Raw genomic sequence first — 27,725 nt, forward strand, 5'->3', positions numbered from 1 at the left:
CAGATTCATACACAGTGCCATTGTGTGACTGTGTAGATGAACGTCCCCAGACAGATTCATACACAGTGCCATTGTGTGACGGTGTAGATGAACGTCCCCAGACAGATTCATACACAGTGCCATTGTTTGACGGTGTAGATGAACGTCCCCAGACAGATTCATACACAGTGCCATTGTGTGACTGTGTAGATGAACGTCCCCAGACAGATTCATACACAGTGCCATTGTGTGATGGTGTAGATGAATGTCCCCAGACAGATTCATACACAGTGCCATTGTCTGGTGAAGTTCATCTACACCGTCACACAGATTCATACACAGTGCCATTGTGTGACGGTGTAGATGAACGTCCCCAGATTCATAGACAGTGCCATTGTGTGACTGTGTAGATCAGTGGTCCCCAACCTTTCTGACTTTGAGAGCTACATTCAGCTAAGAGAGAGGATCGTGAGCCACATTCAGCACTGAGAATGGATCGTGTGCAACATCCAGCTCCCACCCCCTTCAAAGTATGGTCAACCAAAGCCCCCATTACGGGTATAATGATAAACAAAGCTTTTCCACAGAAATCACTCCAAAGCAGTAGACTGAGATCTAGGGGTTCCCACAATACCTCTATTCAGTATTTTCCCAGCAAGGACTCCCAAAACACTGTCACATCCAGCTCTGAGAACCTCCTCTAACGTAGTACCATCCTCCAGCGTGCCATACCTAAAACATCTCTAAACCCAAAAGACCAGAAAAGGTGCATCCAGATCTGCACTTCTGTGCAGGGCTACTCAGAAAATTGACCATTTTGAGATGTACTCTTCATACCTGTTTGCTAGACCTGGACCTAATGCAACAAGTTGGCAGACAGTCGCGAGCCACAATTCATGGGACCGCGAGCCACATGTGGTTCCCGAGCTACAGGTTGGGGAGCCATGGTGTAGATGAACGTCCCCAGAAAGATTCATACACAGTGCCATTGTGTGACGGTGTAGATGAACGTCCCCAGACAGATTCATACACAGTGCCATTGTGTGATGGTGTAGATGAACGTCCCCAGACAGATTCATACACAGTGCCATTGTGTGACGGTGTAGATGAACGTCCCCAGAAAGATTCATACACAGTGCCATTGTGTGATGGTGTAGATGAACGTCCCCACATTCATAGACAGTGCCATTGTGTGACGGTGTAGATGAATGTCCCCAGATTCATACACAGTGCCATTGTGTGACTGTGTAGATGAACGTCCCCAGACAGATTCATACACAGTGCCATTGTGTGACTGTGTAGATGAACGTCCCCAGACAGATTCATACACAGTGCCATTGTGTGATGGTGTAGATGAACGTCCCCAGATTCATACACAGTGCCATTGTGTGACGGTGTAGATGAATGTCCCCAGATTCATACACAGTGCCATTGTGTGACTGTGTAGATGAACGTCCCCAGACAGATTCATACACAGTGCCATTGTGTGACTGTGTAGATGAACGTCCCCAGACAGATTCATACACAGTGCCATTGTGTGACTGTGTAGATGAACGTCCCCAGACAGATTCATACACAGTGCCATTGTGTGATGGTGTAGATGAACGTCCCCAGATTCATACACAGTGCCATTGTGTGACGGTGTAGATGAATGTCCCCAGATTCATACACAGTGCCATTGTGTGACTGTGTAGATGAACGTCCCCAGACAGATTCATACACAGTGCCATTGTGTGACGGTGTAGATGAACGTCCCCAGACAGATTTATACACAGTGCCATTGTGTGATGGTGTAGATGAACGTCCCCAGATTCATACACAGTGCCATTGTGTGACGGTGTAGATGAATGTCCCCAGATTCATACACAGTGCCATTGTGTGACTGTGTAGATGAACGTCCCCAGACAGATTCATACACAGTGCCATTGTGTGACTGTGTAGATGAACGTCCCCAGACAGATTCATACACAGTGCCATTGTGTGACTGTGTAGATGAACGTCCCCAGACAGATTCATACACAGTGCCATTGTGTGATGGTGTAGATGAACGTCCCCAGATTCATACACAGTGCCATTGTGTGACGGTGTAGATGAATGTCCCCAGATTCATACACAGTGCCATTGTGTGACTGTGTAGATGAACGTCCCCAGACAGATTCATACACAGTGCCATTGTGTGACTGTGTAGATGAATGTCCCCAGATTCATACACAGTGCCATTGTGTGACGGTGTAGATGAATGTCCCCAGATTCATACACAGTGCCATTGTGTGACTGTGTAGATGAACGTTCCCAGACAGATTCATACACAGTGCCATTGTGTGACGGTGTAGATGAACGTCCCCAGACAGATTCATACACAGTGCCATTGTGTGACGGTGTAGATGAACGTCCCCAGACAGATTCATACACAGTGCCATTGTTTGAGAGTTCAGAACACTGAAAATAGTTACAATTAGCTTGTGTCCCTGTAGAATCCATGCTGTGTATATATGTTTGTATGTAAGGTATAATGTTCTGTGCATTTCTGCTTCTCTCACAGGACTGGTTGTTCGAGATTTGACCAGGTTGAATTTCTTTGATAAATCTATAAGAAGAGATATTCTATTCCACAGTATACATGATGCTGTGATCCACTGCAGGTTTAGAGCGTCCTCATGGGCTCTCGCCTCCTCTGAAGAGCAAGTCCTCAGCTCCGACACTCAAAGTCAGATCTAAGCTTTCCTTTCACAAAGGAGAATGGTGCAATAATCCTTTTTAGATGTTGCCTCAGATTTTGATCCACAGGTGCAGAATTGAGCTAGAATAAGACGTTGTATCTCCTACCTCCCTCTATCCGTTACAGAGCTATTGGCCTCACAGCTTTATCTGAAGGGCTGATCACTCAGTCTTATACACCATGGAATATACACAGAAGAACTGTGTAAGAATAGGGGCTCTTGCCTTAGAGGATAGGCTTCTATGGTGCGTGTGGAAATCACCCTGTTCTTTCTCTTCAGTTTTTTTCAAAGCATATGTCCTATTTTTAATGTTCTGTACTGTGCCTCTGGTACTACATGTGATTCAAGGGCTTTTGGGAGAAGGGGAAAAAATCTACCGTAAATAGCAGAAATACCTTTATCCACATGAGCTGCCTTTTAATACAACCCTAACTCCACTGGGAGCTGCTACCAGTTTAATGAAACTTGATATTTCTATATTTGAGGATATAAAATACCCCCTGCTTTTTTCTAAATGGGGTAAATCTTTTTAATAATGGTGTAATGTAAGGTTCTGTTCACACTGGCATGGTCTTATTTTAACAAGAGCTGTGGCGAATCTGTCCTGTCAGGTTTCTGGTGTCTATTTAATGGAGACAATAGAGGGCCATGCTTCCCTATACTGGTAGTCAGAGCAATAGATCTAAGAAGTGTGAACGGAGGCTTCTGAAACATTATTCCATCATTAAAAGTGCTTTCTTAATTATTGATGATGAGGATGACTTATATAGTTTCACTCTTTCTTAACCTCGCAGAAAACTGAGTATATGTTATGAGACCTATGGAATATCCAGCATTTGTTGTTCAGTTTCCCTGCAGCCCCACTAACGTGGAAATAAGTGTTTACACAGTGGCCATTCCAATGAATAGGTTGTCTGTAATATGGGTTGGGACAAGAGACCTGCTCTTTGTAACCACTCTCCACTGTGTCCTCCAGATGAGGCCTGAAAATAGGACCTCCTCTATGAACTCAGAAGTCCCCAACAGACTATATAAGTTTCCCACAGTGAGAGTTTTATTCGGCTTTAACCGAGTAACATGCTTGCCTTCTTGGTGAAGGGAAGGCTTCATTTCAAAGTTTTTTCATGGATCCAATGGAGTAACGTTCCTCCTTCTGAAGAGTGACATGTCAAGCCTCACATACCAAGGTGAGGAGACTTTAAAGCCTTGCAATGCTCCTCTGGGAAATTAAATGTGCAAATTGTCCTCTTCCTCTCTGAAGCTTTTTCACGAAAGTGGAAACTAAAAGCTAGATGGTCAATATCGGGTATGAGAATGGCTGGGGATACGTAAAGTCCAGAATATAGGGCATTTTCTGTGCTAACACTCTGAATAGTGGCTGTAAACATTTGGTGAAAATCTTGCTAATTTATTGGTAAATTCTGAAATTTTGCAATCGCATCTGATGACAATCTAATCTCCCACCTAGATTCCCAGATTAAGCTCTGGTCTGCCCATGCTATTTCTGTTATACAGCGGTGGTTAATACTGCACATCCTTACCTGAGTTAGTTACAATTATGTGATATGTTATTGTACTATATTTTAGGCTCTAAAGTGACTTTTTTTATTAGTAGAAATGTATCCCAAGATCAACTGCTAATTGCTAATTTAGAAAAACAAAAATGACAAAAGCCTTAAAACCGCCTGACTGTGACTCTTCTCACCAAAACCAGACCTTTTCCATGTTTGTGTTACCGCTTTGAAAATAGGAATGTATTCATGTGGTTGAAAATTCTTTTTTTTTTTTTTGGGGTGGGGGGGACTTGTAAGCTGTGTGTACTGAGGTGTGCCTGTTACATATGCTAGGGGTTATGAGTATATGGTTTGTAACTGGACAGTTTTTTTTTTTTGTAATATATGCAGATAAACCAAATGTAGGTGATCAGCAGTATGGGGAAATGCTTTTATTGTATAAATACTTAGTGGAAATGAAGACGATTGATTTGTAGATGGTGAACATATACATATATATAATATATTTTATATTGCAAATGTATTTTAAAATTGAATAGGCTGGGTTACTCCTAAAGGGATAAGTGGTTTTCCCTCCACATCGGCCTCCGCTGCCTCAGTCTTACTGGACAGGACAACATTGCACTTGGCTGCTAAGAATAGCTGGAGCCTGGCAGCAGCAGTCAAGTGTGCTGCAATCCAGAAAAAATGGCCAGAGACAATACTGGGCCTGGGGAGGGCGAGTTAATCATTTTAACCTAGTGGAAGCCGAGATGGAGGAAGAGATAATATCCAGAAAACTTCTTTAATTTCCATGTGCACTGATAGTATCAGTCAAGTATAAAAAAGAGGAAATAAATGCAAAGCAATAGCGTTAAATTATTACATGAGCGTGAGGCTTGCAATCTTTTTGGCTGCATCGTGGTCTCAACGTGTGAATTCTGCCTTAGTGTATCCTAAAAAAGATTGCAAGCCTCACACTCGTGTAATAAACACTATTGCTTTGCATTTATTTCCTCTTTTATATATTTGACTGTACTAATCAATGCAAAAGGCTTTCTCTTAGTCAAATTCGTACCAATGTAACACAAGTTGCTGTAAGAATGAGAAATCCATTGATAAAGTCCCTGATACGCCATACGTACATGCCAGGGGATCACATTAGTGACTGAATTCTCGAATAAAGCCGATTTTGCACTGCAGATATTTTTTTTCCCCCTATAATTGACAATTTCCCACCAATATATGTGAAGTTGGGAAATATCCGCATGGAATAATGAACCTGAAGCGGATGTGAAGGCCACAAAATGTTTATTATTGCCATACAATGAAACTGTGGCTAATCCACGGCAAACATTTCGGCTGTGTATTTGCTTATTGCAAATCTGCTTCATGTAAGCCCAGCCTAATCTGTGTACATGTTATACTCTCCTCCGGCAACATATATGGGTTTGCTGCATCAAAAATGTAAAGGCCAGCCATCCCCCCACCTAAAGAACAAAAGTACATCTTATTGGCTTCTGGCATTATCTGTGAATATTTAGCACAAGACCTTGTCAGACATGGATAAAGGACAATGCACTAGAGCGCACGTGACTAAACATGTACTAAAGTAAAAAAACACTATTGTTTATTTAGATATTTAAGAAAAATAACTTATTTTTACTTTTATTTCTATGAAGTTAATTTGGCAGTAGGACCTATAGAGAGAATATTGATGATTGATATTCTGAAAGGCTTCCCAAAAAGGAAAACATGGGCCTTTTAGCTTTAACTGCTAGTTGTTAACACTGCAATTTATTTTTACAATGTTTCTTTAGTTTGTGTCATCTCCTCTTTTTATAGCTAGCCATTTATTGATCACTATGATTTTGAATCCGAGGTACAGGAATATGGTAACTAAAGCAAGCAACGTATATTTAAATTATAGACCGTAATCCTCATCTCATCATAAAAAAAGAAAAAAAAAAAATTGTATAAGCACTACGTGGGGAGACCTGAGTGCCACCCTTGTCTGACTTCTCCATCTTATTCCAGTTGATTGACGGGTGTGACCCTTTGTACACATATAGGAGAGTCCTGACGAGGAAAAGCCAGCCTGGGACTACATCAGACTAGTCTGCTCTCTCCCTAGAGTCCCCAGCCAGCTTCTTAAAGGGAATGCGTAATCAAAAGAAATTTCAACAATTGATAAATTGTAAGCTAATGTTTTTTCATACAAAAAAAACTTTTTTAATGGTATAAAATATGAAAAATAATGTAAACACTTGATATTTTCAACTTTTAAGGCTATGTGCACACGTTCAGGATTTCTTGCAGAAAATTCCTGAGAAAAACCTGAAGTTTTCTGCAAGAAATCTGTATGCGTTTTTTGCGCGTTTTTGTCCGTACATTTCCCAATGCATTTTATACTGGGAAATCCGCAAAAAACCCACAAAATTTATGAACATGTTGCGTTTTTTACCGCGATGCGTTTTTTTTCGCGGAAAAAAAACCGCATCATGTGCACAAAACATGCGGAATTCATTCTAAATGATGGGATGCATATTGTATGCGTTTTTTTTTTTCGTGGTTTTATCGCAAAAAATCAGCAACGTGTGCACACAGCCTAAACGCTAGGGGGAGCAGCTGCTGAAATTTGCCATGAAAATCTAGTGTCCTGCTAGCTTGCTTTATGACTGCAGTAAAAGTAGTCGTCTCAGCTTGCACATGTCTAATGTCACTCCTCCCATACGGACGTTGAAGTTTAGGATCACCGGGTAAAGCCATTTTGAGGATGACTGCAAAGTGACACTGACGTGGACAGCGTTAGAGGACGACTGGCAGCGCTAATTCTGTTAGTTGATACAGCTCGCTGTATCACAGACTAGGATTAGCTACGCGGACGCAGTGATTAGATACAGACCTCAGTGGAGTATATCACGTGCTCAGATTTATGGCTCAGCAAACTGTCTCACACGATGGGATTAGATGCATGGCTCGGCTCAGTCAGTATAAATCCTCATTCAGATAGCTAATGTAGGAATGTCTGAATAAGGTGTACTGTTGCATCTGCAAAGCACATTGAACTTCTGCTGCGCTTTACAGATGCAGCAGAACAGCCTCATTCAGCTCTCTCTGCACACATCTGAACTGGGCAGTGACAGCGGTGGTGAGCACAGGTCGGCAGCCCGTTATTGTACAACCACCACCAGGCTACTGAGCTGTTCTCCCTGCTGGATGAAGATACTGCTGCCACTGTGTGAGCTGGGAAATTGGAGTTCAGAGCACAGCTCTAGACTACAATAAAATGGCACCCAACTTCTCCCATAACTGAGAATTACTGTACATAGCCCAGTTCACAGCTGAGGCAGCAACAGTGTAGGACAGGGGTGTCAAACTGCATTCCTCGAGGGCCTCAGACCATGCGTGTTTTCAAGATTTCCTTAGCATTGCACAAGGTGCTGGAATCATTCTGTGCAAGTGATTAAATTATCACCTGTGCAATACAAGGAAATCCTGAAAACATGACCTGTTTGCGGCCCTCGAGGAATGCAGTTTGACACCCCTGGTGTAGGAGATGTGGTCGGACACAGACTGCAGTCTATACCCAGGGGCTGCCGTATATTCAGTGTGTAAGTGTCATGCTCAAACACTTGCATATCAACAATTAAAAATGGCAGCCTTCAGCAGCCGCAGAAAAAAAAATGAATAAGTACCGTAAATACATATCAGACTACATGCTATTTTGTTTTAAAAATTGATTAAAGAGAATGTGTAGTGCTTTTACATTATATAAACGGTTTTCTCTGAAATGCTGCAGCATTCTAAAGTAAGGTCGGGATCACACATGCGAGAAACACGTCCGTGTCTCGCATGTGAAATCCAAACCCTGGCGCCGGCACTCCAGAGCGGAGCGTGCGGCTCCATGTGTTGCTATGCGGCCGCACGCTCCGCTCCACAATGCTGGCGCCAGAGCTTGGGTTTCACATGCGAGACATGGACGTGTTTCTCGCATGTGTGATCCCAGCCTAAAACAGACCTGGCTGCAATCATGCAACTTCTCTGATGCATCCTGCATGTGGTTTGGGCAGGATGTATCTAGTGACGGGTTCCCTTTAACTAACAAAAATCCTATAAGCTCCAAACTTAAAGGGACACTGTCACCTGAATTTGGAGGGAACAATCTTCAGCCATGGAGGCAGGGTTTTTGATTCACCCTTTCCTTACCCGCTGGCTGCATGCTGGCTGCAATATTGGATTGGAGTTCCATAGTACACGCCTGTGCAAGGCAAGATTGCAGCCAGCGGGTAAGGAAAGGGTGAATCAAAAACCCCGCCTCCATGGCTGAAGATTGTTCCCTCCAAATTCAGGTGACAGTGTCCCTTTAATTTGCTCTCTTATGGGGTAACATGTGACCACCTCTATTGCACTTTCCACTTGCTGGAGGCTTGGATCTACAGACCGAAGTCCACCATATTTGGATCGGTCAACCCTTTTGTGTGTGAAGATGCAGTCATTTTGTGGAACTCTACTAAAGCTCCGGCCAGTAATGCCCACAAATTGTGTATGCGACTGGCTTTGTGTGCTCTTGTGGCAGACGAGTGCAGGCGCTGCCTGTTATTTACATGCACTAGTCTGGTCCGTAGATTGGACCAGAATAATGCATGGTACAATTTTTTTTCTTCGCAGACTGTTGGGTCTTTGTGAATAATCAGCTATGTGCATTTGCACACTTGCTCTAAACAGTCCATATAATACCCATGTGTGAAAAAGCCATAATAGTTGCAATGTGATAGTCCAATATATTAAAAAACTTCAAGTTCTCCAGTGTCATGGCCACTGATCGCTTTGTCACTACCACTTTTCATAGCAAGTGACTCCTTATGCCCAACGCTAATGGCGCAACATAGAGTACTACAAAAGGATTTATTTAGAGAGGCTACATCAAAGCGGCACAGTACTCATTCACAGGGGCCAACACAAACTGTATGGACACACAGTGGGAATGTACCAAACACTTAACACGAACTGTATGGGGACACAGCGGAATGTGCCAGACACCATGTATATTGTTAGCAGCACAAACTAGTTTAAAAAAGCAGCTAACAATTATTTTTATACTGGCAGAAATGATCGATACAACAAGTATCGTTACTTGTAAATGGACCTTTAGTGACAGGCGGGTGACATCAGTGGGTCTGTCACTATTGACTGCAGAAAGGACAGCATAAAGCGACTGCTTCCTTTAAAAAGATGCCTCAAATGAGAGGGTGGGCATTATTTCAACATGTTTTCAATAAAAAAAAACAGATAAAGAATCATGATGACAACTTTAACAAGTTTTATAAACAACCACAAGTTTACAATAGAAAATACATCTCACTGTACGGATTCTGATGATCTTACAGCCATCTATCCATTACTCAGCAAAACTGCCAAATACTTACACTTTAATAGTGACAGGTTGCTTTATATGTCCAGTTGTTTGTAACAGATCCAGTATTGGAGAAAAAAAAACATTAAAAAAGAGACTAAAGTTTGTTTCTGGATGAGCCTTTCCGTTTTGCATCTGTTACATTTCTAATTGATCCGTTCTTACTAGCGGTGTCTCTGATGGTCCGTTATTTCATCCATAACAATTTCATTCCCACTAAAATGAATGTGTATACTTTATTTGCTTTTATGATCCCAAAAACTTAAAATAACTACTGGACATGTGAACAGAGCCTTACATTGCATGGAGCCCTTGTGCGGGGAAAAAAATGTAGATGTTAACAATGTACACTGTAGGTAATGGGATTTTATGATGTGAAAATACTGTTGAAGATCATGCCTTGTTGAAACATTATTTTGGACACAGTTTTGAATAGACAACTGTTCAGAAATATGTGCCTAGGATTGATTCTTTAATAGAGCTGTGGCCAATTATTAATGCATAATGCCCATTAATATAACATGTATTGCTCCATAAAAGGAATCAATTCTGCATGATTTATATTTCTTATAGTACGCAGAATATCCCCTCCAGAGCAGACACCGACTCTAGTGCCACCTGGAGGGAGAGTGTCTCTGCTTTGGCCAATATTCCTAGTTATGTTCCAAGGCCCTTTAATGGGTTATTGTATTCCTAGAGCCAGCTATTAGTGTATATAACCTGTGTAAGGTCTTGTACTTCTGGAGCGGAGCTAAATTGCTTGGATTCTAATTTGTTCCATTTAAGTCCTTACTTTTTTTTTTTTTTTTTTTATGTATACCATCATTGCCCTGTCTCCATAAAATGTGTGGTTAGAAAAATGTATAATTGACAACTACGTTATCTTTCATAGCACCTCAAGATGGTTAATGTTACAAAAGTCGCATACTAACATTTTTTTCGATCTAATGTGGATGATCTAGTATTAATGCTTTATATTCTGTTATTTATAATTGTAATTAGGTCAAAAAAGCTGACTCGTCGCCAGGAAAACTAGAAAACTTATTTTCTTCAAAATTAAAATCTAATTGCTGTAGATACAGCAGATTTTCCAGGCAGAAAAAAAATCTTAGAAAAGTAGCAGCATTGCAAATGAAATTTCACAAAATCTCATTCACGAGATGCAGAAAGAATCAGCAGTATAAACTTGCTGGTATTGTGGACTAAAAGCTGCTGCATTTTCCTAAAGGGTTAGTCCAAAAGCCAAAAGTAAATTTCAATTAATAAATCTTTAGAAACTTACAACTTTTGTAATTAATTCATAGTAAAATTTCCTACCATAAACTCTGTGCTGCAACTTAGGATTCTGCTTATACTACCCACTTCCTGTAACAATTCGATTGAGAATCCCAGTGCATGATGGGATACTCGAATGAATGGTCATAGGAAGTGGGTACTATAAGCAGATCCTTAAGTTGAAGCACAGAGTGAATGATATGGAATTTTACCATGACTTTAAATTACAAAGTTACTTTTGGGTTTCAGACCCTTTAGGTTATGTTTCCACAGTCAGTAAACGCTGCGGCTTGGATGCTGCGTACATCCGCAGTGGATGGGATACCATAGTGGATGGGATTTTATGAAATCCCATCTCCACTATGCGTGCAGGGACGCCTCCAATTTCCTTGTGTATACGCACATGCGGCTCGTCTCTGCAAGATAAATAGACATGATGCGGTCTGTAGAGACGCTCAGTCTCCGCAAGATAAAGATCACAGTCCTATGTATAAAATAAAATAACCGCTCATACAGTAGAAGGTGCGGCCAGGACAGGAAGCATCGCCAGCCAGCGAGGGAGCCGGGTGAGTATTTTAAGAACAGCGGGCGGGCGGGCACATGGATCTTTATTTTAAACACGAGAAACAAAAAAAAAAGGAATATTCATATCTTCTCTACAGCAAACGCTGCTGCAGAGAAGATATGAATGGCGGCTTCAGCACCAGTGGGGGGGACAGCGCTTACTGTAGCGCTGTCTCCTGCACGGCACACGGACTGCACACGGACAACGTCCGTGTGCGGTAGGTGTTTTACACGGACCCATTGAGTTTAATGGGTCCGTGTAATCCGTGTGCTCCCACGAACACGGACATGTCTCCGTGTTTGGCACACGGAGACATGGTCCTCAAAAAATCAATGACATCTGCACAGATGCATTGATTTCAATGTGTCTACGTGTGTCAGTGGCTCCGGTACATGAAGAAACTGTCACCTCACGTACCGGAGCCATTGACGTGTGAAACCGGCCTAACACTAAGTGCACCCCACAAGGACAGGCACCCCAGTACATCCAACCAACGGCTAAACAGCTTAGATGCAGCTTTGATTTTAACCCTTTAGTGACCAGACCAAATTTTTAAAATCTGAATCACTTTTCGTGGTAATAACTCTGAAAAGCTTCAACAGATCCCATTAATTTGAAGATTTTTTTCATGACACATTATACTCTATGATCATGGTGAATTTAGATCAATATATTTTGTTTATTTCTAAAAAAAAAAAAGAAGAGAAGTCCCTTCAACCGGAGGGGCCCCCAGTCCTTTCGGTCCTTTGCCCTCTCAGGAAACCCCAACCAGGACCGTTCTTCCTCGCAAGGAGACAGAAGAAAACCTTCTTTCAGGCGGTGGCCTCCACTGCGCTGGAGGGCTAAGAGCCACCCCGCAAGACCATCTGGATCTTGGAGCCACAGGTTCTCTAATAAATGACGGGTCGCCCCCACCTGGAAATCCCTCCAGGGTGGGAGGCCGACTTCTCTTGTTTTCAGAGGTGTGGCTTTCGGTAGTCGACGACGCCTGGGTCAGGGAGATCGTCACTTCGGGCTACAAGGTAGAATTTTCTTTGCCCCCAGGAAGAAGTTTCCTGCCCTCTCGTCCTCCCAAACAGCCCTCCCACCTCTCAGGACTTCTCCAGGCCGTCGATTCGCTCCTCGCCTCAGAAGTCGTAGTTCCGGTGCCTCCTCGCGAGAGGTTTTGGGGTTTTTACTCAAACCTGTTCGTGGTTCCAAAAAAGGACGGTTCTCTCCGTTCAATTTTGGATCTCAAGCGGCTGAACCGCCATCTCCAGATACGGCACTTCAGGATGGAATCTCTACACTCGGTCGTCGCGTCCATGGAACCGGGAGAGTTTGTGTACGACATCAGAGATTCCTCAGGTTCGCGATCCAAGGTCATCACTATCAGTTCACTGCCCTCCCTTTCGGTCTGGCGCCTGCGCCCAGGGTCTTTATGAAGGTCATGGCAGCGGTCATGGCCATCCTACGTTCAAAGGGGATTCTGGTAATCTCATACCTCGACGACCTCTTTATCAAGGGTCCTTCCCGTCGGGATTGCAGCCAGAGCCTCCAGCTTACTCTGGACACGCTTCTTCGACTCGGCTGGATAATCAGTTACCAGAAGTCTTCCCTGATCCCAACTCAGCGGCTGGAGTTCCTGGGCATGGAATTCGACACCTCTCTGGCTCAGGTCTTTCTTCCCAAAGAGAAGTTCCTTTCTCTTCGTCGGGGGGGGGTGTCAGGGCACTAAAGAGCCCGAATCCTCCGTCTCTCCGCCTTGCCATGAGGGTTCTGGGAAAGATGGTCGCCTCCATGGAAGCGGTCCCCTATGCCCAGTTCCACTCTCGTCCCCTCCAGCTGGCCCTTCTGTTGGCCTGGGACAGGAATCCACTTTCCCTAGATCGCCCATTTCACCTCTCCCCCAGAGTGAAACAGTCTCTCTCTTGGTGGACGTTGTCCACCTCCATGCTGCGTGGGAGGTTATTCCTCCGTCGCCGCTGGCAGGTGATCACCACCGACGCCAGTATCCAAGGTTGGGGAGCAGTTTTTCTCCACCTCACAGCCCAGGGCCGCTGGACTGCTCAGGAGGCGCGCCTCCCTATCAACCTCTTGGAAATCGGAGCCATCTTCCTAGCCCTCATCCGCTGGGAGTCTCTCCTTTCAGGGAAACTGGTCCGCATTCAGTCGGACAACGCCACGGCCGTGGCTTACATAAACCATCAGGGAGGGACTCGCAGCACACAAGTCATGGCGGAAGTGGCAAAAATTCTGCGTTGGGCGGAAGATCACGTTCCCTCTCTGTCAGCTGTCCACATCCTGGGGGTGGACAATTGAGAAGCAGACTTTCTCAGTTGCCAGGGCATCGTAGCGGGCGAGTGGTCTCTTCTCCCCTCAATCTTCAGCCAGATTTGCCAGCGGTGTGGCGTCCCAGACGTCGACTTGATGGCCTCCCGGTCAAACCACAAGGTTCCCCAGTACGTCTCGGGATCCGATGGCCGTCGGATGCGACGCACTCATGATCCCGTGGACTCCGTTCCAGATGCCCTATCTGTTCCCACCCCTGCCCTTGATCCCAAGGGTCGTAAAAAAGATCAAGACAGAAGGGGTCCTCGTACTCTTAGTAGCTCCAGATTGGCCTCGCAGGGCCTGGTATGCGGAACTGGTAAACATGCTATCGGACGTTCCGTGGAGGCTTCCGGATCGTCCGGATCTTCTTTCGCAGGGGCCCCTCTTCCACCCGAATTCTCGGTCTCTGAATTTAACGGTATGGCCGTTGAGGCCACGGTCCTGAAGGACGCGGGTTTTTCTCATAGCGTCATCCAGACTATGATAAGGGCGAGAAAACCCGCTTCCTCGCCTATTTATCACAGGTGTTGGAAGGCCTTTTTCTGGTGGTGTCAGGACAACAATCTGTTTCCTTTGACCTTTTCCCTTCCATCTCTTCTCAGTTTCCTTCAAGTGGGTCCAGATCTGGGTCTTTCCCTTAGCACCTTGAAGGGTCAGATTTCCGCTCTGTCCATTCTTTTTCAAGGAGACCTGGCCTCCCTGCCTCAGGTGAGAACCTTCATCCAGGGGGTTGCTCATATAGCTCCCCCTTATCGTCCTCCTGTCGAGCCTTGGGACCTCATTTTGGACGCTCTCCAGCGTGCGCCCTTTGAACATTTCCTTTTTGGTCGCCATCACCTCCATTAGAAGAGTGTCGGAGCTGGCGGCATTATCCTGTCGTTCTCCCTTCCTAGTCCTTCATCAGGACAAAGTGGTTCTTCGTCTGGTTCCTTCCTTTCTATTAAAGGTGGTTTCGGCTTTTCACATCAATGAGGACATTGTCCTCCCTTCCTTGTGCCCTTCCCCGGTTCATCCCTTGGAGAAATTTCTTCACAAGTTGGATGTGGTCAGGGCTATACGAATTTATCTCGCCAGAACTGCCTCTTTTCGTCAGGCCGATTCTCTGTTCATCGTCTCGGAAGGGTGACGAAAGGGGCTCCCCGCCTCTAAGTCCACAATTGCTCGTTGGATCCGTTCGGCGGTTCTGGAGGCATACCGTGTTTAAGACAAACGGCCTCCGTCGGGGGTGAAGGCTCACTCTACCCGGGCTGTGGGAGCTTCCTGGGCAGTTCGTCACCAAGCTTCGGCCTCGCAGGTTTGCAAGGCCGCAACGTGGTCATCCATTCACACCTTTGTAAAATTCTACAAGGTGCATACTCAGGCTTCTGCGGACGCGAGCCTGGGTAGGAGGATACTGCAGGCTGCTGTTTCTAACCGGCCGACCTAACTCCTCTTTTTCTGCAGAATATCCCGCCCTAGGGACTGCTTTTGGACGTCCCATGGTTACCTGTGTCCCCCAATGAGGCGAGAAAGAAAAAGGGATTTTTGGTTCTTACCGTAAAATCTCTTTCTTGGAGCCTTCATTGGGGGACACAGCACCCTTCCTTGAAGTTGTACCATGTTGGCTAACGTGCCGTTGTTGGGGGTTTGTATATAGGTTGAGTTTTATATTACCTGTTCCTACTACTACTTTTGCTCCAACTGAGTTGCCTGGTGCCTGTCGGAGGGTGTATACTGCCGGGGAGGAGTTACTTCTTTATTTGCATCGTGTCAGCCTCCTAGTGACAGCAGCATACACCCCATGGTTACCTGTGTCCCCCAATGAAGGCTTCAAGAAAGAGATTTTACGGTAAGAACCAAAAATCCCTCTTTTTGCCACCTAAATGTCTAACTTCTGAACAGATTACTAAAGCCGGCAGACACCAAGTCCAAGTCCGGTATTTGGCCATGAATTGCCATGGCAAACATCAGGACCACAAAATCATGATCTCAGGATGCCGTTAGTGATAAAGAGGGAGCCCCCACACTTAGTCACTTGACAGCAGCAACTAAGGGGTTAAACAGATATGGACGTTAACACTAATCGTGGTGTGGCTAATGCAGCAAGTTGTCAACTATAGTGTACAGCCGACAGCTGCTGGATTGTCACCTGTATGGGGATGATATTCTCTTATATTAGGTCAGTAAAAAGACATTCGGTCATTAAGGGGTTAAAGTCTACTTAAAGGGGTTTTTCTCACGAACAGCGTTCATTTTATTCACTAGATCTTGGAATAATTATAATTTCTACAATTGGATGTGATAAATAAAATGTTCCTGTGCTGAGATAATGTTATATATGTGCCCCTGCTGTGTAATGGCGGTGTCTGACCGTACAGGAGCATGGTCTGATCATACCACAGCTGCGGGGCAGGGAAGGAAGCAAAAGATATTATATAGACATTACAGAATGGAAACAAAGCAGATTCTTAATGAGGGAAAACATTTCCCTGCCTCTTTAAGTAATGTTTTACTTCAAGGAAAAAGAACCATTTGTGATTCCCTGTATACTCTTTTGCTTCCTCCCCTGCCTAGGAGCTGTGGTATCATCAGACCATATCCCTGTACAATCAGACACAGCCATTACACAGTACACAGCAGGGGCACATTTATAAGATTATCTCAGCGCAGGAACATTTTATTTAAAACACATCCACAATTGTGGAAACTATTATTCCAAAATCTATTGATTAAAATCAACTTTTGTTTGTGGGAAAACCCCTTTAATGTGCTTGTCCTGTTTTTTTTTTTAATTGTTTTATGCTGTGGTCAGTTTTATTCTGATTTCAAAATATGATGCAAATCCACTTCAGTCTCACCTTTGTGTATTTTTGAGTATGCCAGTAACAGGTCAAGAAAGGTTCAAGATAGAAATCAGACCATTTTGCGCTAAATTTATGAATTGCGTGTGCCATTTTGAAGAATTTGGCACCAGAAACTGCAATACAAAAAAGGAAGTGACTTAAAAAGAAAATGATGAATTGGGGCCAAAATCTGGTAACAAATTTTTCTCATCTACTTTATATTGTACTACAAACATAAAATGTGTTTCCATACACATGGTTATGATGCACATTTGGATACAGGTCTATCATCAGTGACCGTAGGACTATAATGGTGACATTTTTTATTTATATTTTCTTTAAATCAACGTTCGGAAAAATATATAAATATATTTATTTCAGGAACGCTTGTATACATCTTACTAATACACGTGTATCAGCAAAGTACAGATGTGCGGCTTCCAGAAGAAATACTCTCCTGTGTTGAGCACAAACCAGAAAAAAGCTGCTGGGATTGACAATAAAACGGACATAGGTGGAGCTATGCTTCTATAAGTATAGGAGTAAGTTACCGTATAGCTTATTCAGGAAACATTTCCTTTAGGTGGTTGCTCTAATTCACATCCTGTGCTGTCATTATTATGGCCGAGTCCTTACCAACATAATTTTACCATGTTTTTATAGCACAAAAAAAAAAAGCGTCATGGACCGGCAGTGAGATTGTTTGTTTTTACTTTAAATATAATTAATTAATAAACTGACTACAATCGCCACCAGTTAATTCAGTCACTCACAAGCTGCCATTACTTACATCTGAAAGTGCTGAAGAGGTTTTAATAAATGTTCTAAATATTGTATTTACAGAAATATTTGAAAATGTTAGCGTTATGTTATTTGCCAATAGTCTATTTTTCTAGATATATATTTTTATGTTAAATACAAGTGAACTTGCCTTCATAGACAATATTGTTTGTTCAGATAAGAATATGGACAAATAACTTAAAATAAAAACGATTTGACAACTTAAAATGTTTTCTCGTTCTTTTTATTGATGTTAGAAATGTATACACTTGACACTGTTTAACAGAAAGGGATTTCAGATATTTCATTTCAAACAAATACAGTAATACCTTAAAGCAACTAAACGAAAAGGCTTTTCTTTTACTAATTTTATCCAGTATAGAGCTATGAAACTGCAAATCACTTTCAGATTTGCCTCATTCCTGTATATTAAAAAAAATGCATTCAAGTGGCTTCTAGACCCCTACTTTCCCCAGTGTATTTGCCTACTACTAGATGCATAAATGGGCAGCACTTGTGTTTAAATGAGTACATTCGGATATCAATGCAGCTCAAAACAAGCAGATTGGGGAAAAAGGAAAGCCACTTACATGCATTTTTTTTTTTTACAAAGAAATGAATAAAATTGCTCTAATAAAGTGATTTCATGCCTTATGCTGGACAAAATTGAAAAAAAAAAAAACTAAATTACTCTCCCAACTACACAATATGTCTAAAGGCAATATTTAAATCGCAGTTTTAACTTTGTCACAAACTGACCTAGGAATATATTGTCAGAAAAGGTTTAATTGTAGGTCATATATCTAGGTGTAGCACTGAATTTTGCATAGGATTTGATAACCTTGTTTACAGCCTCCAAGAAATCTTTCTCTGTTGCCACTTTTCGGCGTGCTCTAATCGCAAACATTCCAGCTTCAGTACACACACTGCGGATTTCGGCACCTAGGAAAAAAAGATCACAAACCTAGTATGGCATATTTATTTTTGCGCTTTACATATATTAATGTATTTCTCATGTACAGCACCATGGAATCAATGGCGCTATATAAATAATAACACTGTATTTAGGAGTACACAGAAATACCAAGCTACCTTGTAAAAGACTTACCTGTGCTGTTTGGACATAGACGTGCCAGCAGCTCAAAGCGGATATCTCTTTCTACGCTCATAGACCGGGCATGAATTTTAAATATATGTGTTCGTCCCTTAAGTAAAAATAAATAAAAAATAATGCATTGGTTAGGATATAACTAATAGGAAATGTATTTAATCAAAAAGTCTGACAATGGCTAATTTCTAGCTCAAACTGTTTTTTTTTTTTCTTTTTAACTGTCAAAAAGTAGCAATATAAAGCAGCCTTCACACTATTTTAGGGAGTCAGACCTTTTATAATAAAAGAAAAAAACATTTATGAATGTATTTGCACTTTTTTGGTACATTTTACTCAAATTGTCTACTCTGCTGCACAGCATTCAAAAACTAATGTGCAAATAAACAGCAGTGAAAAGTGGGCAAAGCTTGTTGCTTATTTATAGGATTCAGATACTGACTTTTTAAAAGGTTACAAAACATAGGCCCGGATTCATCAACGCAATACTGAAGTAGATTGCTTTGAAAAGTCACAATTTTTGCACAACTCGAGTTTTGCATAGATGTAGGGTTTTTTACGCCAGTTTCTTCTAGCTCCACCACAATGGGCAGAGATCACAGCATGTCTAACTTATGATGAGATATGGTGTTCCTAAAGGCCCCGTCACACATAGCGATGCTGCAGCGATACCGACAACGATCCGGATCGCTGCAGCGTCGCTGTTTGGTCGCTGGAGAGCTGTCACACAGACAGCTCTCCAGCGACCAACGATGCCGGTAACCAGGGTAAACATCGGGTTACTAAGCGCAGGGCCGCGCTTAGTAACCCGATGTTTATCCTGGTTACCATCGTTAAAGTAAAAAAAACAAACACTACATACTTACCTACCGCTGTCTGTCCCCGGCGCTCAGCTTCTCTGCACTCCTCCTGTACTGGCTGTGAGCACAGCGGCCGGAAAGCAGAGCGGTGACGTCACCGCTCTGCTTTCCGGCTGACCGACGCTCACAGCCAGTACAGGAGGAGAGCAGAGCACAGCGCCGGGGACAGACAGCGGTAGGTAAGTATGTACTGTTTGTTTTTTTACTTTTAGGATGGTAACCAGGGTAAACATCGGGTTACTAAGCGCGGCCCTGCGCTTAGTAACCCGATGTTTACCCTGGTTACCAGTGAAGACATCACTGAATCGGCGTCACACACGTCGATTCAGCGATGTCAGCGGGACCTCAACGATCAAAAAATGGCCCAGGCCATTCCGACACGACCAGCGATCTCACAGCAGGGGCCTGGTCGCTGGTACGTGTCACACATAGCGAGATCGCTACTGAGATCGCTGTTGCGTCACAAAACTTGTGACTCAGCAGCGATCTCGCTATGTGTGACGGGGCCTTTATGCTGGAAATCCCTGATAGCAGCAAGATTTGTGGCAAAGCACACAACACTTGCCAGATGCTACGGATTAAACGGAATCTGTTTGTAGGATCTACCCATCTAAGTCTTCTATATGGGCATGTACATCACAGGAAACTGAATAAAATTATCCCCTTTATACAAGTGCTTCTCACAAAATTAGAATATCATCAAAAAGTGAATCTCATTATATAGTCATTATAGAGTATTCTATTTCAAGTGCTTATTTCTGTTAAAGGGGCTCTGTCATCCCAAAAATTGTATCTGAGCCAAGCACACCAGCATCAGGGGCTTATCTTCAGAATTTTGTAATGCTGTAGATAAGCCTCCGATGTAACCTGAAAGATGAGAAATAAAGGTTAGATTATACTCACCCAGGGGTGGTCCCGCTGCGGTCCAATGGGCGTCATGATCTGGGTCCAGCGCCTCCCATCTTCATTCAATGACATCCTCTTCTTGTCTTGCTGCCACGGCTCCGGCGAAGGCGTACTTTGTCTGTCCTGTTGAGGGCAGAGCAAAGTACTGCAGTGTGCAGGCGCCAGGGCTCTCACCTTTCCCAGTGCTTGCGCACTGCAGTACTTTGCTCTGCCCTCAACAGGACAGACAAAGTACGCCTGCGCCAGAGCCGCTGCAAGACAAGAAGAGGACGTCATCGTAAGAAGATGGGAGGCCCCGAACCGCCCCTGGGTGAGTATAATCTAACCCTTTATTTCTCATCTTTCAGGTTACAGAATGCTGTATATAAGCCCCTGATGCTGGTGGGCTTAGCTCAGATACGATTTTTAGGGTGACAGATTCCCTTTAATGTTGATGATTACGGCTTACAAGCCAATGAAAATCCAAACTTCATTAGATGAGACACCAGACCCAACAATGCAGACGAGCTGAAGGCTGCTATCAAAGCAACCTGGTCTTCCATAACACCTCAACAGTGCCACAAGCTTATTGCCTCCATGCCATATTGATGCAAAAGGAGTCCTGACCATTGAGTGCATTTACTGAACACACATTTCAGTAGACCAAAATTTCGACTTTTAAAATAATTTTTCAAGCTGGTGTTATAAAGTATTCTAATTTACTGAGATAATGACTTTTGGGCTTTAATTCACTGTAAGCCAGAATCCTCAACATTAACAGATATAAACACTTGAAATAGATCACTCTGTTTGTAATGACTATAATATGAGTTTCACTTTTTGTATTGAAGAACTGAAATAAATTAACTTTTTGATGATATTCTAATTTTGTGAGAAGCACCTGTACCTGCGATCTAATGTCTGAAGCTATGTGCATACGTTGCGGATTTTGCTGCGGATCTGCAGCCGTTTTCCATGCGTTGTACAGTACCATGTAACTGTGTGGAAAACAAAATCCGCAGTGCACATGCTGCGGAAAAAAACGTGCGGAAATGCAGCGGTGTTTTTCCCGCAGCATGTCAATTCTTTGTGCAGATTCCGCAGTAGTTTACATCTGCTCCTCAATAGGAATCCGCACAAAAAAGGCGGGTAATCCGGAGTGCGGTTTACCTGCGGATTTTGCAAAAATAGTGCAGAAAAATCAGCACACCAATCCCCAACGTGTGCAGATAGCCTTATAAAAAAAAAACATGGATTTCTCTGCAATAAGTAAAGAGCTATTAAGAACTATGGGGTGGACATTGATCTCACCAGAGATTATTTTAAATTAAAGGGAGAGTTACCAGTGTGAGACATGTAACAGAAGAACTGAACATGTGCAGAAGAACTGAACTCTGTTTCCTTACAAACAAATTTGCTGCAGCTCTCACAGTTCTGCTGCATTACAAGTCTATTGCCACACTGGCTGCCTGCGAGATGGAAGCTGACAGGAACTGCAGATGTGTCACTTATATTCACACACAGCTCTGCAGGGAAAGCAGAGAGCAAGCAAATAAAAGTGTGTGTGGGACTTTGGAGGAATCTAAGAGTTATCACATCCTGGTTTGTTTCCATGTTTTTTTTTTTTAACTCCATGTTTCTGTATGTTTTGCTGCCATCTGCCTGAATCTACAATGTGCACATTCCAGTAAGAACACGGAAAACCACTGCATAAAAGGTGTTACTGAACTTTTAACTAGTATTTTACAAGTGCACAAATTTCTGCTACAAATCACTTGATAGAGTTTTTATACAAATAAATTTCCGCTACAGAGCTTCTATGTAACTCTGTACATAGAAATCTGCAGAATGCTGTTGGCAAACTAATTTATCAGTGTGTCTATTGTCTCTGTCTCAAGTAGCTTCTCTGGTCTCCAACTTTGATTTGATCAATATTAAACTTAAATGATCAATTACGGGGACACAGCACTAGCTGAAAACAAAGCCAGGTAAACTGACTAATCTGATCGTGAACGACCATGCTGGTCGCACCTTGCTGCGTTACTGTTTTATGCAAAAGATAAACAGTGAAAAAATTGTAAAATACACCAAATAAGTTTTTAGGGAAAAATATAACCACCTCAAAGCTGTAGATATCATGATGAAAGTTATGATATAGTGTTGAAATTCATATCTTTACCTCAAGATCAGGTAAACTGAATTCAATTTTTCTGTCCAGCCTACCAGGCCGCATGAGGGCAGGGTCCAATGTATCTGGTCTGTTTGTGGCCATTAATACTTTAATATTTCCTCTTGGATCAAATCCATCCAATTGATTGATGAGTTCCAGCATAGTTCTCTGGACTTCATTATCACCCCCTGCTCCATCATCAAAGCGAGCACCTAATAAAACAGGAACTCATCAAGTTATGGAATGTTCTATATATTGCTAGACGAACAAAGTACTGACTAGAAATACATAATATATCAGTCAGAAGTAGCCACTTAATGCTGAACTCCATTTTAACCCTCCTGACAGAGCCCCATTTTTCAAGTCTGACATGTCTCTTTACTTTGATGGAACTGAAAAAAGCATTGCAATGTCTAGATTTTTTTTTTTCCTGATGCTTTCTTCCTCAATGGTAAGTTCAGATCAGTATGATTTGGGTTTATGAAAATATAAAAAAAAATTGGTGAAAATTTAGAAAAAAAATAGCAATTTTAAAATCTCTTAATTTTTATGCCCTTAACAGATTTTTAACTATTTTGTACTGGATGACTTACATTCCCCATGTGTCTAATTTACATCAGCATCATTCTTTGAAACGCCCTTTTAATTTTGTTATATTTATATATTTTAACATCCTATTTTTTTACAGACATATTCAACTTTGAAATGACATTGAGGGGCCAAAACTCCAAAGAGAGTTATTTTAATAATTGCACCCCTCAAAAGTATATTTTTCTTTTTCACAAGGTTTAACTGGTTGTCTGGTCAAAACAGATTAGTCTGCAGTCTCTCTGTGTGACTGCAGATTTATGAAAAAATGTATGACAAGGCACTTTGTGCAATAAACAAAAGCGAAACGCGTGTTGGAGATCATGGAGGGAGGCCGTGGTGTGCTCCACTTGGTCAGTATGTATTTACATGTTCTATTTAGCAAGTGATTCTTGCAAATACAACAGTTTACTACTTCTCTAAGGTTATACACCTTTGACCTCCCCGTTATTTTTGTATTTACTTATCTGAGACTACACTCTCCACTGGCTAAATAGGGCTTTATGTAACTGGGCTGTGTGCAATATATTATGAATTTATCTTTTGGTCATTTGCTAACTCATACTGTTCCTTTTGGACAATATTACTTTTACTATTGGGCATGATTATTCACATGATTAGGTGGAATATACTCATTATTTCATATTTATTAAACAAAATACCTTGTCACTATTTTTCTTTCTTAGGTTGTATTTGGTGCATCTCATTCCTCGTGCATATACACTAGATGTAATTTAACATATTATATTGTCATCCAATCATATATAATCACTGTCATTATCGTCATCATGTTTATATGCTATGCACATCCTTCCCCTTCCCTTTTGTTATTTTAATCTCTTTCCTCATTCTCCCTTTTATTCATGGTGTTTTGTTATTTTTATTGCATTAATAAAAATTATTATTTTTATGAATTTGTATCATTTTGCCTAATTCTAAACAGATTTTATAGGTTTTCATCTTGTATGTTCATAGGTATTAATTAGTTTTATTATATTTGGTATTTCCTTCCATGCAGGTTTGTTGGCGCACCCACAAGTCAAGCTCTGGCGGGGAGTAGGTATAACGCATACGTACCTTCTGGTCCTGGCTCAGAATCTGGTGAATACCCGCACCGCACAGTGCTTGAGCTGGGAGGATTCATAAGTCTGCAGTCAAAAGATTGACTGCAGACTTATTTTGGACCGGACAACCCCTTTAAAATGCGTGTGGACCCACAGAGATTCTCTTAGATAATGTTGCTTCAGAAAAAAACCCAGCTGTCTTTTTCCTATAGAGGCTTTGCTGGTCGCTCCTGCGGCCGGCATTTTTTTCTGTAATTTAAACTATATCTAGCCACTTTTAACCACTGCACGGTTTCCAGATCTTGAAGCGTGAAAAAGAAATAACAAAAGACTAAACATGCACAGCAATGTCTTTTTTTGTAAATTATTTAGGAATGTTGAAGCAAACAGCAACATAATTGTACACAATAAAAAGAAAAACCAGTGTGTACATCTATAATATAAGGCTGGGAGCGTCACTCTGTCCGAAGCCTTTATACACTGGGCAAGCATCGGCGCAGTTTGGACCCCACAGAGTGACGCTCCCAGGAGATCGCGGTATGCGTAAGCACTGAACGCACACCGCGATCTCCAACGGAGAAGCAGGGACGCGCCAGGAGGGTGAGTATAAGCTATATTCACCTGGCCCTGATCCAGCGCTGCGTGCCGCTCTGTGTTCCGGGTCTTCTGCCTGTGACGTTCACAGTTCAGAGGGCGCGATGACGCGCTTAATGCGCGCCGCCCTCTGACTGAACAGTCACAGCCAGAGGACACGGAACACAGAGCAGCACGCAGTGCTGGAACGGGACAGGTGACTATAGCAAGTGTCGGGGGCCTGAGCTAGCGGCGACTCCGGCACCTGACCCCCACAGCGCGTCGGTGTTTCCCGCCTGCTCAGGCCCCCCAGGACTCGGCGCCCAGCGACGATAGGCGAGTGTTTTTTTTTTTTTATATATCGTAGCAGCATACGGGGCATATACTATGGAGCATCTTGTGGGGGCCATCAACACTTATGGAGCAGCGTACGGGGCATATACTATGGAGCATCTTATGGGGGCCATCAACATTTATGGATCAGCGTATGGGGCATATACTATGGAGCATCTTATGGGGGCCATAAACCTTTATGGAGCAGCGTACTGGGCATATACTATGGAGCATCTTATGGGGGCCATAAACCTTTATGGAGCAGTGTACGGGACATATACTATGGAGCATCTTATGGGGGCCATAAACCTTTATGGAGCAGTGTACGGGGCATATACTATGGAGCATCTTATGGGGGCCATAAACCATAATGCAGCAGCATACGGGGCATATACTATGGAGCATCTTATGGGGGCCATCAACCATAATGGAGCAGCATATGAGGCATATACTATGGAGCATCTTATAGGGCCATAAACCTTTATGGAGCAGCGTATGGGGCATATGGATGGGAGCAGCAAATTACAGAACGGTGGCGCAGGATGGGAGCAGCACATGACAGAACGGGGGCGCAAGATGGGAGCAGCACATGACAACGGGGGCGCAGGATGGGAGCAGCACATGACAGAATAGGGCAGCACATGACAGAACGGAGGTCCAGGATGGCAGCAGCACATGACAGAACGGGGGTGCAGGATGGAAGCAGCCTATGACAGAACGGGGGCGCAGGATGGGAGCAGCACATGACAGGATGGGGACGCAGGATGGGTGCAGCACATGTCAGAATGGAGGCACAGGATGGGTGCAGCACATGACAGGATGGGGGCGCAGGATGGGTGCAGCACATGACAGGATGGGGCGCAGGATGGGTGCAGCACATGACAGGATGGGGGCGCAGGATGGAGCAGCACATGACAAGATGGGGCACAGGATGGAGCAGCACATGACAAGATGGGGGCGCAGGATGGAGCAGCACATACCAGGATGGAGACCATATACCAAAATAAATGCTCGCCACCCGGGCGTAGAACTGGTTCAATAGCTAGTTTGAGTATAACATTCATTTTCTATTTGGGGTACGAACTTGCAATGTCATTTTTGCATTGCTATGCATTATGTTTGTTTTTCGCAGGACTTTTTCAGAAGGATTCTGCCTGAATAATAATTCTGCGTCTATAGACAGAGCAAAGCGATTCCATCCGGAACCGTCGCGCCCTGACGAACTTGTTCAGCAGTTTTAGGTCCAGTATGGGCCGTACTGTACCATCCTTCTTTGGAACAATGAAGAGATTTGAATAAAAACCTTGAAACCTTTCGCTTTGAGGGACTGGAATAATAACTCCGTCCTTGCTCAGAGAGCTTATAGCTTGGAAGAACTCTGATGCTTTTACCCTGGGAGGAGAAGACAGGAAAAAACGATTTGGTGGAAGAGAGGAGAATTCTATCTTGTATCCGGAGGACACTAGGTCACGGATCCATTCGTCGTGAACGACAGAGCCACATGTCGCTGAAGGAAAGCAGGCGGCCGCCTACTTTGAGGGTCTCCTCCGGATACCGCAGGGAGTCATTGTGTGGGAGACCTGCCCGGTCTGGACCCCCTGGATCCTGACTGCCTAGGCTTGCCTCTCCATGAAGGGGAAGGTTTGTAAGAGGTATGGGGACCTCTATCCCTACGTTGTGCCCGGTCGGGTCCAGAAGATGTGGAAGTAGAGGACCAATTTTAATTGGAACGAGGGGGGAAAAAAAAATAAAAAAAAAATAAATAAATATCGGGATTGAGCCTGCTGCTGCTGGTTCCGAAAGGACCTCTGTTGTGGGAGAAATTTACTCTTCCCTCCAGTGGCGTCGGAAATTAATTGGTCGAGCTTTTCGCCAAAAAGGCGACGGCTTTGATATGGAAGAGAAGTCAATTACTTTTTGGAAGCAGAATCTGCACGCCAGTCCCTGAGCCATAAGGACCTCCGGATGGTGATGGTGTTTGCTGCTGCTTGAGAAGAGCAGTTAGCAGCATCCAGGAACGCGGTCACTACAAAATCTCCAGCTCTGGCTATCTGAGTAGCGAGGTCTGCTATCTCGGGGAGAAGGTTGGTATCCAGCACCGCTGAAGACAAGACCTCAGCCCAGTGGGTCATAGCCTTAGCCACCCACGTAGCGGCAAAAGATGGAAAGCGTGCGGCTGCTGAGGCTTCAAAAGCTGAACGCGCCATATTGTCGATCGGTTGGGTTTTTAATCGAGGCGCCCTCCGAAGAGGATAAAACAGATTTAGTAGCCAGGCGCGATACCGGAGGATCTACTGGGGGAGACTGCGACCAATCTTTTCTTAGATCCTGGGCAAAGGGATATTTTGATTCCATGGGCTTCTGCCCTGTGAATCATTTATCTGGACCGATCCTGTGAGATTCAACAATTTCCTTAAATTCGGGATGAGTGGCGAACACTATCAGCTCGCTTGGTCTTCTTAAAGGACACAGCATGATCCGTTTTAGATAAAGGTTCCTCATCAAGCTTCAAAGCCTTATTCACTGACTCAGAGTTGAGAGTCTCCTGATCGTGATGAAATTCCTGATCTAGAGACGTGTCAGAATCGTCCTCTGAAACAGGTTCTCTACTAGCCCCAATGGAAGGGGAGCGAGAAATGGAGCTCTCAGAACCCGAATCCCGGTGATGGTCTGGGGATATGGCATGAGTCCTTTTCCTGGAAGAGCGAGAGCTCCTTGGCAAGGTACGACCCTTGGAGTACGAGGGGTTCTGACGATAGGAAGCGTTGTCCGAAATAATGC

General features: G+C 43.4%; 2 protein-coding genes across 2 annotated transcripts in view; one reads left to right on the forward strand and one right to left on the reverse strand.

Moving 5' to 3' along the window:
• The window catches only part of SLC26A5 (solute carrier family 26 member 5), a 142,160-nt gene extending 137,014 nt beyond the window's left edge, over nt 1-5,146 (forward strand). The window contains exon 19 of the mRNA XM_069765112.1: nt 2,522-5,146. Coding sequence (XP_069621213.1) covers nt 2,522-2,697 — 176 coding nt within the window. The 3' untranslated portion in view covers nt 2,698-5,146. The remainder of the gene's footprint in view (nt 1-2,521) is intronic.
• Nucleotides 5,147-17,591: 12,445 nt separating this feature from the next.
• The window catches only part of PSMC2 (proteasome 26S subunit, ATPase 2), a 32,241-nt gene continuing 22,107 nt past the window's right edge, over nt 17,592-27,725 (reverse strand). Inside the window, exons 10-12 of the mRNA XM_069765113.1 lie at nt 22,396-22,598; nt 18,472-18,568; nt 17,592-18,305 (exon numbers count right to left, since the gene is read on the reverse strand). Coding sequence (XP_069621214.1) covers nt 18,148-18,305; nt 18,472-18,568; nt 22,396-22,598 — 458 coding nt within the window. The 3' untranslated portion in view covers nt 17,592-18,147. The remainder of the gene's footprint in view (nt 18,306-18,471; nt 18,569-22,395; nt 22,599-27,725) is intronic.

Source organism: Ranitomeya imitator, chromosome 4, assembly GCF_032444005.1.
Source record: "Ranitomeya imitator isolate aRanImi1 chromosome 4, aRanImi1.pri, whole genome shotgun sequence".
NCBI lineage: Eukaryota > Metazoa > Chordata > Amphibia > Anura > Dendrobatidae > Ranitomeya > Ranitomeya imitator.